This window comes from Rhineura floridana, chromosome 6 (genome assembly GCF_030035675.1).
Source record: "Rhineura floridana isolate rRhiFlo1 chromosome 6, rRhiFlo1.hap2, whole genome shotgun sequence".
NCBI classification, from domain to species: Eukaryota; Metazoa; Chordata; class Lepidosauria; order Squamata; family Rhineuridae; genus Rhineura; species Rhineura floridana.
In genome coordinates this window covers 122534345-122548631 of record NC_084485.1, presented here as the reverse complement: position 1 = coordinate 122548631, position 14287 = coordinate 122534345, and the positions used below count along the sequence as shown (strand labels likewise).

At 39.6% G+C, this 14287-nt stretch overlaps 1 protein-coding gene across 4 annotated transcripts in view; it reads left to right on the top strand.

Annotated features, from left to right (window-relative positions):
• The window catches only part of AGL (amylo-alpha-1, 6-glucosidase, 4-alpha-glucanotransferase), a 78957-nt gene extending 72934 nt beyond the window's left edge, over window positions 1-6023 (top strand). For all 4 annotated transcript variants that reach the window (XM_061633688.1, XM_061633690.1, XM_061633691.1 and 1 more), the window contains 2 exons: window positions 93-226; window positions 1764-6023. In XM_061633688.1, coding sequence (XP_061489672.1) covers window positions 93-226; window positions 1764-1881 — 252 coding nt within the window. In that variant the 3' untranslated portion in view covers window positions 1882-6023. The remainder of the gene's footprint in view (window positions 1-92; window positions 227-1763) is intronic.
• The last annotated feature ends 8264 nt before the right edge of the window (window positions 6024-14287 follow it).

Sequence of the window (14287 nt, the reverse complement as noted above, 5' to 3'; positions counted from 1 at the left end):
TCAGCATTTGTTGTTGATAGATATTGGTTTTCTTACCAAAAAAAATTGTGTCTGTAATTCTGCTTTTGTTGCTTTTTCTTGTAAAAAAAAAGGAATGGCTTTGGCCCATTGGATATTTCCTTCGTGCCAAGTTGTATTTCTCCAAGTTAATTGGTCCAGAGATCTATGCAAAGACTGTCTATTTGGTTAAGAATGTTCTTTCTCGCCATTATATCCACCTTGAGAGGTAACTTTCATTTAAACTACTTGAAATATTGCAATTTTTCTTGATGTTCAGTCCAAAATAAAATAAGTCTGTCATTTTGAATACTTATGTATACACTGCAGCCAAAAAAGGGAGAAGTAAAGAAGGAAGATCTTTGCAGATGGTTCAGATATGACAACAGCAGCACTAATGGGAACTTGATGACCATTTTTATAAGCTACCCACTATGAGACCTATGAAATGGAACCAGGCTTTTCTGCTTGTCATTTTAGGCAAGAATGAGACCAGACTGTATCATGAGCAATTGTTAATTTGTTGTGATACTTTTATACCTCAATCCTAAATGTTTTTAAATTGGAGATGGCTATTCGACCAGTCCATCAGCAGTAATCTGTATGTAGAAGCAGGAAATCACTTGTGGATCATGCATATTAGATGGATGGAGGAGAGACACAGGGTACAAAATCAGACAAGCACTCTCTGTACTTATCACAGTTGCCTGGGAAGGGCATAGTTTTCTGCAGTAATAGATTTTCTTTGTAAGAGAGTGGAAAGTCAGGAGAAGAATGCTGGGGGGGAGGAACTCTTCTGAAAGTGATTGATCACATGCAGGAATCCATCATGGTCCCAGTGTTCTTGGTAAAAACCAGGAAAGGAATGCCCAACCCCACAATATATCAGATGGGCATCATAAGAGTCTACTGTTTTTCTTTGTTGTGAAAAATGCTGCCGCAGTAACGTGTACACTCTGTTCTCTGGACTGAGGGCTGTGTTCTTTGAAAACCACTGCCCCTGCTTCTATCTGGATCCTGGTAGTCTGCTTCACTGGTTGATTGTTGTAGTAAAAAGCTACGCAGATTTAACTGAACTGCAAGAGCAATGAACATACAGTAAATGCAACCCCAGTAAAAAGGGAAATTGGGCAACAAAGGGTTGTATACAGAATCTTCTTAATAATTTTTTCTCCCTACCCCAAGTGTGGGGAACCTTTGGTCCTCCAGATGTTGCTGAACTACAGCTCCCATCAGCCCCAGCAGGCATGGCCAATTGCCAGGGATTATGGGAGCTGAGCAACATCTGGAGGGTCAAAGGTTCATGACACCTGCTCTTTCCAATTATTATTAACCTTAGCATTGTTTGGCCTTGTTTTCTGTTTGTTAATATAGGGTAGAGCAATTTCAGTTCTAATCTCTAGAATTATTTTGCAACAGTGTAAAGAGACTAGGACTGAAATTAGTTGTTTTAAGTGTGCCCCTGAGCAAGAATCCCATTCAAAACACTTGGGCTTAACAAAGTATTGTCATTTACATCTGCAACTCTCCTTAATTTCTCTTTCGTGTAATTGGTGCCTTCCAACTTTTTCTTCCTTGGTAATATACATTAGTCATTTTTAAACAGGGAATTTGAAATATTGTAAGATGATAGATCATCAGTTTGTTGTCATACACATATCCCACAGGGGTTATCCCTTACTTATGTGACATGTGTTCTTTTAACATTTTAAACTACTCAGTAATTCTGATAGGGATGTATTAACTTTGTGTTGTTTGTTTGGCAGATCACCTTGGAAGGGTCTTCCAGAACTCACTAATGAAAATGGTCAATACTGCCCTTTCAGCTGTGAAACGCAGGCCTGGTCAATTGCTGTGATCCTAGAAGTTCTCTATGACTTGTAAAAGTGTTTGTCTTTATGAAACTGCTAGCTTTGTCTTGAATGCAGTAACCATGCTTATCCTGCTGTTAGAAATGATATATGCCTGCACTTTCCAGACACTTATAGGAGCAGTTGTTGTCACCCATCCTTTGAGAATTACACCATAATTTTTGACTGATCATAAAAAACTTAAAGAACTATCACTGAGAATATACTCAAATATATGTGGAATAAATGTCAAATAAATTATGCTGTAACAGGTTTCAAACACGGTTGCATGCAGCAAGATTTTATTCCAAACATCTGTGGAGAAATTAGCTCCTAGTGTTCCTTTTTTTCAATCCTTCAATATTCTATCACTGAACCTGCATCATGAAAACAAGTGAAAGAAACTGAGGTACAATCGAGACATATTTTAAATTTAGTGCTGCCACCACCATGTAACTATTGAGGTGGGGGGCAGATATTGTTTGATTTAAGGGGGGAAAGCAGCATGCAGATGAAGAGTGTGGAATCCTGCTCCTGTCCAGACGCTTAACCTCTCTGCAGGTCGTCTTCTCAAGTGCCAATATCTGTGTCTAGCTGAAGGAAGAGTAATGGAGGAGGACAGCTATAGGGAAGTAAGTTGTTGGCCTCAGCAGGAAGGTTTTGCACATGTTACTTGCTCACTCTGTTATTAAAATCATACTCAAGGTTACTCTTCTTATGGGATGGTAGCAGATCTAGGATTAAGCACACAGATTTGTTACTTCACAACTAGTCTGGCCGGGAGCCTTTTGTTCCAACTATAAGATCTTTTGGCTGTGATGGCACATTCCATCAGCATTAATTCTTTAGGATGCCCTCCCCTTGATCTTTTGGAGTGGGGCATTTTTACTCAGAGGCTTTGGTTTAATACTAATACATTGCACAAAGATCATGCTATGCAGCAATCTGGCTATAAAATGATGCCCCCCCCCCAAAAAAAAACACGTTCTCAATCTCCAGAATAATAAGACAGTTCTAAACCATCTTGTTGATTACTTTTATATATTGGGAAATCTTATTTCCTCAAGATAACAAAGGAATTAAGTGTAGTATGTGCATAGCTATGAAAGTGAACTGAAGCTGCTTTCAAGGGATGAATCAGTTATCCACATGATTAGGAGATGGCTGTGGAATCACCGTGAAGGGAGCTGGTTACCTCCTATGCCTTTGCTTTTGAAGTGTTCATTTTCCTCATTCAAGTACTTAAGTAAAAGTTACAGCATTGGTCACTGCTTTGCACATGGAACCAGCGTACAAAATGAAGTAGCTGCATGACGGTTGTGTTGTGAAGGCTGCCTCCACTTGACAAGCTGCTTGTCTGAAGCAACTTGTTAATACCAAAAGAAATCTTCTTTCACTCCAAACCCACTTGATCAGGAACTCAGTAGCCTATATTCGTTATCCCAGTGCAGTTCACCAGCCAGAGCCAGATTACAACAATGTTCCCTTCTGTTGTAAAAAGGAAATAGTAAGCCATAGCTTTAAATACAGTGTGGTGACAATGCAAATGTCTCTGCCTGTTTTTAATTTGTGCATGTAACCTTAATCATTTCAGTGCTGTTTTTAATGCTTTATCTCCAAAGCAAAAACATAGTAGTTGGAGGTTTATCCAAGAACATCCTAATGATAGAATTACCTTCCTCACTCACTCTGTTCTTAAAATCAGATTCAATGCAGACAAACAGGTTAGAGATGTTGCAGCTATATTCGGGTGCATATCACCTCTTAAAAGCACATCATAGTTAATTTGTGCATATTAATACTTTGATACTATGAATAATTTAAGAGATATTCATGGTTGACACTTGCACTACTTCATTTAATCATAATTGTTTCAATGAATTCCACCCAATGTTTTTGGTAGGATTTTTTTCATTAATAAACAGTAAATTATAATGTAAAACTTTGTCTGTTTGACATTCCTAACCATTTACAGTCATAGCAATGAGCAGCTAATTAAAATGTTATGTACCCAATTTTCTTGTGGGCTTTTTTTAAAGCTCTCTTAGAAAAATTCTGTCATCTTTGTTTTTAAAAGATTCATAAAAAGGACATTGAGCAGATATAAATGTCCTTTTTATGACTCTTTAAAAACAAACAAGACATATAAACAAGATATATACAAGGCTAAAACAATCTATTGGGATATGTTACTAGTCTTAACATATCTCTTGGCATTTAGAATGCATTTCATTAAAACAATTACAGCTGCAATCCTTTGCTCGCTTACCTGGGAATAAATCTCTTTTCTCGATGGAGACTGCACTGTTATATATCTAGATTGAATCCCACACTCCATTTACTTGGAAATTAGAGCTAATTTAAATGCCCAAATGGTGATCAGCATTATCTTACTGGAGTACCTTATAAGGAAGTTATGGATACCGCAACGGTCTTTATAACTTCGCCCAGATTCCCTTTCAGCAGGCAGTGAGCCAGGTAATTTTGGCAATTGTTTGCTTTTTTGACAATACAAATTGACTACAAGGCTATAGTTTCAGAGGAACATATTTCCAAGTTGTGGGCTTTTGTACTGAAACCTCTGATTCTTGCAGTCAAACTATATGAAGGTGGCAGGCCTCTGTGTTCACTTACAGACTGCTACGATTTTGCAGGTGGGATTCAATCACATACTGGTAAATTCACTTTGTGCAATTAAAGTGGTTTTGGTGCTCTCGCACAATAAAAACCTTTTCCCCAAAAAATCTGACACTTTGCAGTAAGGAAAGGGATGGAGAAAATGCACTGGAAAGTGTGGGATAATAACTGCTTGACACAACAACTTATAACCTTCCCGCAAACAAAATTGAATGAATGCTCAGTGAACAGTGGACGTTATATAGCTTTCCCATAAACTTTGTGCAAACAAATCAGGATGAATGCTGATAAACAGGTTGTCTGGAAGTGACCTCTGTGGAGCTTGGTACTGTTCCAATGGCATAGGAAGGGGAGGGCCTGATTTTTAACAACCAAAGAGTTGTTCACAGCTTAAAATTCAGTATACAGTTACAAAGTTGAAAAGCAGTTTGCCAAATTTTATTTGTATTAAATAGATTTGCACACAGCTTGACATTTTATAGAGTGAAACTGTTGAACAGGAGGAGTGAGTTGTCATTGGTTCTTCTGTTCAGTTGATGTTTTTGTAAGTTCCACTGTTCTATCTGAAAACTGGACATTTCTCATGTTAAGATATTTCTTATTTTACAGTACCTTTTAAAATGCTTAGATACATTTCTTTTCTTCATGTGTATGCAAGAAACATACCTAAATTTTAAATTAAATTAAAATTACAATTACATAACTGTTACAAAAAATATATGTTAATTAAAATGCCTTATTGGGGAAAAACTAAGCATGATGTTAGTAACAATTATGTACTTAAATTTCACTGACCTAAACTTGATTTGGAAAAAGGACACTTTCAAATGAAAGCTTCAACTCTTTAACCAATGATCTCAGACATTAATTATCTTAGTTTTGTCAAGATGTGGAATACAAAAATCTACAGTGGAAATAATAGCTAGAATTTACTTGGAGAAAAATCTTTAATAAAGAGACTTGATAATTGAGAGACTAATATTGTATACTATGGTACATCTCAAAGCAATATATAGTGGAATTTTAAAATGCTGCTGAAGTTAACAGCTTGTTCTAGCAGACATTGTAAAGCCAACAGGTAATGCCAACATATGGTTAATAGTGCTTTTTGTAGGCAGACTGAAAGATAATTGTATACCTTTTCCATCGTTTACCTTCTATCATGTGTCCTAGCAATCGGTGTTTCATTCTCTTTCAACAACAGAGCAAAGCCATCTGGGTATCACATCTGTAAACAATGCTTGCTGCTGCTTAACTGAAATTAGTATGTAATGTTCATTTCATTAGTACTTGCCAACCTGGAAAAACAGTGTATGGGAATCGTGGTAATATTGCATGTTATATAATGAGAAATGCAATTGTTGCACAAATGAGTCCTGTGTGTCTATCTGGTACAATTATTTTTGTTACATGGATGATGTTTTTCTGCTGTTATCTGTGAGTGACATACAATGAAAGTCTAACAAAGTGCATTTTCCCATATTTATTAATATGTCATAACTGGTGATCCCAGCAATAAATCCTGGCAAGAAAAAGAAATTTTGGGGTGGTAGTTATACTTAAACATACTCATAGCATGGGGCACATTGAGTATGGTGGTTGAATGTGTCATGGACATGAACCACACTCAGGTTAGCGTCTAAGTCAGAGGAAAAATTTATTTGGACTGCATGCAGGATAGAGCTACAAAGGTCTCTACCCCCAGGCAGTACTCGGGCACTTAATATAGTAAAAGCAAAGGGGAAGGCTTTCTTACCAATTCTATGTGTTGCTACGGTTGTTGTTAGGGAGTATTGCAAGCAAGACATTTTGCAATCAGGCAAGAAATTACAAGGCCAGCCATAATACAAGGGACCGGAAGCTTCAAAGGCATTCTTTGGATCACCAGAAGCTACGAAGACATCCTGCTGAAGAAACAGTTCTTGTCAGTGCTTTCTCATACTCAGCACATTTCTCCTTCTCTACATATTTCCCCCTCCTTACTGCGCATACAGAACCAATCTTGCAGATACCCCAAATCCTTTTCTTCCACAATTGGAGTACTGTATTGAGAACTGGCATCAAGAATGGGATAGGAAAGCCACTTTGTTGGCTTCACTTACCTTACAAGCCAGAGCACCTGAGTGAGTGTTCAGGAATCATGGTGGTCGAGTGAGAGTTGGAACCTTTTATTACAAAACAGAGCGTAACTTGGCATCACATGCATTATATAGTTTTAATCCTTACTGTGAATACACAATAGAAATTTGAATGTAAAACCTACCTTAACTAGGTTCTATATACTGTATTTTAAATGCAGTATCTTCTCAAATATCTTTTATGAGATTCACTTTTAGAAGTAAAGGATTGAGCTACACAAAGTAGAACACTTTCAAATCTAAGCAGTATTCTAATTAATGCTAATCACAGTCACAGACTCCTAAAGCAAAAATTAGTTGGTTTCTTATCACTAATTTACTTTAGTATTCAGTATTATGGGAAGCAAATTCTAGAGCAGGGAAGGGATAGCCACAGACCTTTTCTAAACTTATGAAACCTTTTGAACCTAAACATCTAACTAGTATAACCCTTTTGGATAAAGTTTTTCTGTCTTCAGGAGAAAATATCAGCCAGCTTTTGAAATACCTGTGATATTGCATGTTGGCCAGAATAGGGATTATAAACCATTGTAATGAGCGTGGCTACACTCAGTGAAAGCAGACAGGTTTTTTTGTGAGGACATAAAGAATTTTCATTGAAAGGTAAAGTTCTCAGGAGCCACTAAGCAGAAAACAGTCCAGTTTTGCCAATTTCAAGTTAGCTTGACTTCCTGTGTCTAAGTGACTTTGGGGAACTTACAACCTGTGATTTAAGAGGCATTTCTGCTATTGGAAGGGAAAAAAATGTGTGTATGGTGAAAATGGTGAAAACCTGGATGCTTTTAATATGGGATAATATAAATCAATTTATATAAATCCCTCGCTGGATTGTCACCTTGTAGTGGTGAGTGGGCTTGTGTGTTCCAATGAACCCTATGAGCGCTGCTGTCGGGAGTCATGTACTCCCAGCAGGGTCACCCATGACGGTAAGGTCAAGGGAGAGGAACCAGACAAAGAATGATCCAAGAATGTTCTCAATGGCAGAACAGGCGGAGGATAACAATGTATATGTTACAACAGCTGTGAAGACGGATGAAGGCTGCAGGAGATAAACGACTTCCAATTGTCATGGTATCCATGCCCTTGGATCAAAGCCTTTTTCTGTCAAGATTGTGTGTTGATCATTGTGCACCGATCTTCCCACATAAAACAAATTCATGCACAGGCGTCTTCCAAACAAAGCAAAACAAAAGCCGAATGGCGAAGGGGGCAGGACTGTGAAATCCAGAAGCCCCTAGTCATGGCCTGGCACAAGGACCGAGGCAGTTGAGTAGTTCGGTAGCTATATCCACGACTGAGCAGTCCTATTCAGGATCCACTCTGCTCACCCCATATGGGGAGGGGGCTAGAAAAGGTGCCCTAAACATAGACTGCCTCATCTCTCTCCCTGACTGGATCACCGCATCCAGTGGGGTCAAAGACAATTGAATTTTGGAATATGGAATATACAGACATTGCTGGACAATACAGATAGTGAACATCCTGAACGCAGGACTGCCATCATCGTGAGGGAATTGAGACGTTTTAATATTGACATAGCAGCACTCCAAGAAACTTGGATAGCAGGAGAGGGACAATTGAAGGAAAAAAAGGAGGTTAGACCTTCTTCTGGAAAGGACTGCCTGAACAAGAAAGACAAATACATGGAGTAGGCTTTGCTATTAAAAATGATCTTGTGAAGTTCTTGTGGGAAGTTCCTATTGGCATTAATGAACGACTCTCAACTCTCTGGTTAAAACTCGCCCAAAACCAGCAGGCAACTATTCTAAGTTTATGCACTAACATTAGATGTTGATGAAGACATCAAGGAAAGATTTTATACCCAGCTGGACACCATCTTATCAGAGATACCTAAGGAGGATAAAATTAGCCTCCTGGGCAATTTCAATGCAAGAGTTGGGTGTGATTTTGATTTATGGCCAGAAACCATTGGGAAAGAAGGAGTTGGCAATAGCAACCTGAATGGAATTCTACTTCTGACTAAATGTGCAGAGCATAATCTTGTTATTACAAACACTTTCATCAGAAAAATTAATTTAAAACATCATGGGAGCACCCTCGGTGGAAGCACTAGTATCTCCTGGATTACATAATTGTCCATGCCAGAGATCGTTGCAATGTACTCCTCACTAGGGCCATGATGAGTGCCGATGAGTGCTGGACAGATCACCAATTAATTCGATCCACCATAGCCATTAATATTGTTCCTCAACGTAGGCTCCAAGGAAGAAAACCAAGGTGTAAAATGAACATCCACACCCTTCAAGATCCTATTAAGCAAGCTTGCTTTCAAACAACTCTCAAGAAACATTTACCTACGGAACTCCCTGAAAACGTTGAGGAACACTGGATTAAACTGAAGACTTCCATTATTGCAGCATGTGAACAAACTATTGGATACCAAATTAAGAAACATCAGGACTGGTTTGATGAGAATGATAGTGAGATTGACAAGAAAAGGAAAGCCTTCCAGATATGGCAAAAAGACATTAACTGTGCTGCTAAGAAAAACATCTATGCAAGTGCAAAGGCTGAGATCCAAAGAAGAACTAGAGAACTTAAGAAAGCCTGGTGGATAAAGAAAGCTCAAGAAATCCAGCATTTTGCAGAAGTTCATGATGCACAGGGCTTTTTTAATGCCACAAAGGCCATCTACGGGCCAACAAATTATGGTACAAATCCCTTACGTTCAACAGATGGTACCAAACTGCTAAAGGATAAAGAATCTATTGCACTGCATTGGAAAGAGCATTACCATGACCTCCTTAATCGTATCTCTTATGTGGCTGGTGAGATCTTCTCGCAAATCCCACAACAACAAATTAGAGATGAGCCTGCAGTATCCCCTAATTTGGATGAAGTCAGTAAAGCCATTAATCAAATGAAGAATAACAAAGCAGGTGGACCTGATGGGATTCCTGCTGAAGTGTTTAAAGAAGGTGGGCCTGAATTTACACAACAACTTCATAAGCTCATCAAAAAATCTGGATGAGGGAGGAGATCCTGGAAGACTTTAGGGATGCCATAATTATCACTCTTTTTAAGAAGGGTGATAGAACAGATTGTGGGAACTACCGAGGTATCCCTCTTCTAGCTACCGCAGGTATAATCTTTGCAAGGATCCTCGCAAATCGCTTCCTACCTATCTCAGAAGACATCGTCCCTGAATCCCAAAATGGTTTCCGCCCTTCCAGGGGGACAGTGGACATCATCTTCACTGCACGACAGCTTCAAGAAAAATGCAGGGAGCAAAACTGACCTCTGTATATGGCATTTATTGATCTGACTAAGGCCTTTGATACTGTAAGTCGAACTGCTCTGTGGACCATCCTTCTGAAAATTGGATGCCCTGATAAATTTGTGAATATTTTGCGACTCCTCCATGACAACATGATGGTGACAATTTTGGATAACAATGGCTCTCAAAGTGATCCATTCAAAGTGGGATCAGTCGTCAAACAGGGTTGCGTCATTGCTCTGACCTTATTTGCTGTTTTCATTGCCATGATTCTACACCTTTTTGACGGGAAACTTCCTACTGATGTGGAAATCACATATCGAACAGATGGAAAGTTTTTTAATCTCAGTAGGCTGAAAGCAAAAAGTAAAATAATTACAACCTCTGTTGTAGAACTTCAATATGATAATGTAGTCTCCGCACATTCAGAGGAAGATCTTCAAACTATCCTAAATGTCTTTGCAGAAGCATATGAAAAGCTTGGCCTCTTGCTTAACATAAAAAAACCAAAGTGCTTCATCAGCAGGTGCAAAGCAATCCCTCTGTAGCACCATCAATCCAGCTTAATGGTGTGACACTGGAGAATGTCAATCACTTTTCTTATCTTGGCAGCCGTCTCTCTGTAAAAGCTGACATCGATGCTGAAATTCAGCATCGTCTGAGCTCTGTGAGTGCTGCATTCTCCCAAATGAAGCGTAGAGTGTTTGAGGATCAGGATATTCGCAGAGAGACCAAAATGCTTATTTACAAAGCCATTGTACTACCGACCTTACTGTATGCCTGTGAAACATGGACCACCTATAAAAGCCATTCCCAACTTCTTGAAAGATTCCACCAACACTGCCTCCAGAAAATTCTGCAAATTACTTGGGAAGATAGGCGGACTAATGTTAGCGTATTGGAAGAAGCAAAGACTACTAGTGTTGAAACAATGATCCTCCAACATCAACTTCGCTGGACTGGCCATGTTGTTCGAATGCCTGATCACCGTCTTCCAAATCAGCTACTTTACTCCTAACTTAAGGATGGAAAATGGAATATCAGTGGACAGCAAAAGAGGTTTAAAGATGTTCTTAAAGCGAATCTAAAAAAGTGTAACACGAACATTGAGAACTGGGAAGCTTTGGCCCATGAGCGTCCCAATTGGAGGTCAGCCATTATCAAAGGTGCTATGGACTTTGAAGAAGCACGAGTACAGGGTGAAAGGGACAAACAAGATAAGCAGAAGGCACATCAAGCAAATCCTCATCGTGACCATCTTCCATCTGGAAACCTATGTCCTCACTGTGGGAGGCTGTGTGGATCCAGAATTGGCCTCCACAGTCACTTATGGACCCATTGTTAAAGACCTTACCCTGGAAGACAATCTTACTCGGCCACAAGTGATCGCCAGTGAATGAATGAATGAATTATATAAATCAAGGATAGCCAGGAGTGCCTTCTAGATTATTCTACATCTCCTCTCAGCTCCTGCCAGAATGGATGTTAGCAGGATGATGGGAGATGTAGTCCTCCAACATATAAATAAATTGGAAGGCCTGCAGCCTAACAAGTATTTATTTGGTTTAAACTGGTTTGTAAAATCTACCACCACCACCCATCCTCAGCTGTTTTTTTGTGGTTCTTGTTTCTCCTTTAGGATGTATTCTGATTATTTCTTTACTGTATTACTCTATGCTTTCTGGCAGCTCACAAACATATTTTAAAAGTCATAAAATAACTTGCAGTGGGGAAAACCTAGATGTCTAAAAAAATTAACACAGCACCTAAACATTTGCTCAAAGCAGTAAAATTACAGATTGTTTAAAAAAAAACCTGAGACAATTTTAAAATGTCTTCAGTTGGTGCCAGAATGAACACAAAGAAGGCACCAGGTGAGTCACTCTGTGGAGGGCATTCTACATCAGGGGTGCAACAACTGAGCAGGCCCTCTGCATGGTAGCCACCTGCAGGGGCACCCAGAATAAAGCATCTGAAGATCTCAAGCAACAGAAAAATGTGTGAGTTGCTGTCAGATCACAGTGCTGCATTGATATAGAATAGACAGTCAGAATTCTTTATCAGAGTACAGACTAAGGCTTGAAATCAGGGATGGAAAAACTCAGGTCCGGGGCCATATAAATACATGAAATCTGCACTGTATAAGAGAATACAATTAGTATACTGAGCTACAAATCTGTGTGTTTAACCAACTAAACCCCAAGATTATACTTTAATGGGATTCCTATACAATATCATTTGTCATCGATTTCCAGCATATGGAGGCAGCAGCACAGAAACTAGCCACTTTTGCCATAACCTGTGGATTCATATCTGCCAACGCGTGCGCTAAATAAAAATAATTGGATTCACCTGGAATGCACTGTAAAATTGGAGTAATAAAAGAATAACAAAAATCCCTGTAAAAGGAACAGTACAATAAAACGTGACCCACAGTTTCCACTTCTATACCTTCCATCCAGAAGGGCAGATGGCAGAACATTGAACCTAGCTGCAGTGAAAGCTCTTCTGAATTTAGGAATATTCAGATTTGCCAAGTAACACATGGGCACCAGCACTCTCCCATTGTCCCTGAACTCAGGATGCATGGCAGCCAGACTCAGATGATTTTGTAATTGTATATCCCAGATTCGCTGTTGCACAGTAATTTTTGCTTTTACATATCCAAGAGCAAGAACAGCATATACATACATGAGTTCTGTCTTTCCAGGTATGTTAGGGTAGCTGTAAAATGCATGAGCCTTCTCTTTTGTTGATCTTGAATTAACATTTCAGAGGCTTTATGGTCCTGGCCCTCATAATTATGCATGTTTGGACCTTGTCCATAAGGTTATTGGTTCAAATCTCATGGTTGCCCTAGCTGAGGGGGAGGTAGGGTTTTTTCTCATGCATATGCTATGGGCTTAAAAAAAAAAACATGGGGGCGTGTGGGAGATGTGTTGCCTTTCTGTCTCCCTGTTACACAGATCCAAAAGCTAGCAAGGGCCTCATGGAATAAGAGCGGTTGTTTCTTTTCAGATAAGACCCAGGAATCATGTGCAAAGTCCCATTGTCTCAAGATTTTTTTAAAAAGTGAAACACAAAGCAACTTGCAGGCCATAGTTCAGTAGTAGAGCATCTGTTTTGCATGCAGAAGGTCCCAGATCCAATCCCCAGTAAGTCCAGGTAGAGCTGGCAGAGAGGCCTGCCTGAAATCCTGGAGAGCCACTGCCAGTTAGTGCAGACAATAGTGGGCTAGATGGGCCAATGGTCTGACTCAGTATAAGGCAGCTTTCTGTGAAAAATCAGAAAAGAAGTTGAGGGGGGGGCATTAGTTTACCTCAGCAAAACCTCTTGTCCTCTGGAGAGAGTTGCCCTAGGCCTTTCATTTAATCTAAAATCTTCTAGAAACTTCTTTGGCCCTGGGCAGTTGCTCTGAGACATACCAAGTAACTACCTAACCCAAAAAAAGCAATCTTGCACCAAAGACTACCAGCAGGAGCCCAGTAAATAAAACTGTGATGTCACAATCCCATTATACAAATCTATGGTGTGGCCACATTTAGAATACTGTGTACGGTTCTGGTCACCTCACCTCAAAAAAGATATTGTCAAGCTGCAAACGATTCAGAAAAAGGCAACCAAAACGATAAAGGGGATGGAGCGCCTCCCCAATGAGAGAAGGTTGCAGCAATTAGGGCTTTTTAGTTTAGAGAGATGGCAAGTAAGTGGTGATATGATGGAAGTGTATATAATTATGCATAGCATGGAGAAAGTGGATAGAGAAAGCTTTTCTCCTCCTCTCAGAACACTAGAACTCATGGACATCCTATGAAGCTCCATGTTGGAAGATTCAGGATGGATGAAAGAAAGTACTTCTTCACACAGCACATAGTTCAACAATGAAATCGCTCCCACAAGAGGCTGTGATGGCCACTAACTTGGATGGCTTTAAAAGAAGCTTAGACAAATTCATGGAGAAGAAGGCTATCCATGGCTACTAGCCATGATGGCAATGCTCTGCCTCCATAGTCAGAGGCGCTATGTTTTTGAATATCAGTTGCTGGATGCTGCAGGAGGGGAGAGCACTCTGGCACATGTCCTGCTTGCAAGCTTTCCATGGGCAACTGGTTGGCCACTGTGAGAACAGGATGCTGGACTAGGAGGGCCTTTGCCTGATCCAACAGGCTTTTCTTACATTCTTATGTTCAAAGCTTAATAGAGGTAGAAACTTCTGTTATGTTGCTATGTATTTTATCTGAGATTCTGAGACAGTGGTACTATTCTGCCATAACTGCACCATCATTTTAGAGTATGGATTGCAATAGGAAGGCAACATTGCTTTCTTTAACTGCCCATTAATGGATTTTTATGTTTGTATAATATTTAGCATATTCAAGCTGTGCATCTGACCTGGGCCCTCTAAGCGCAACTGGAATGCAAGAAAT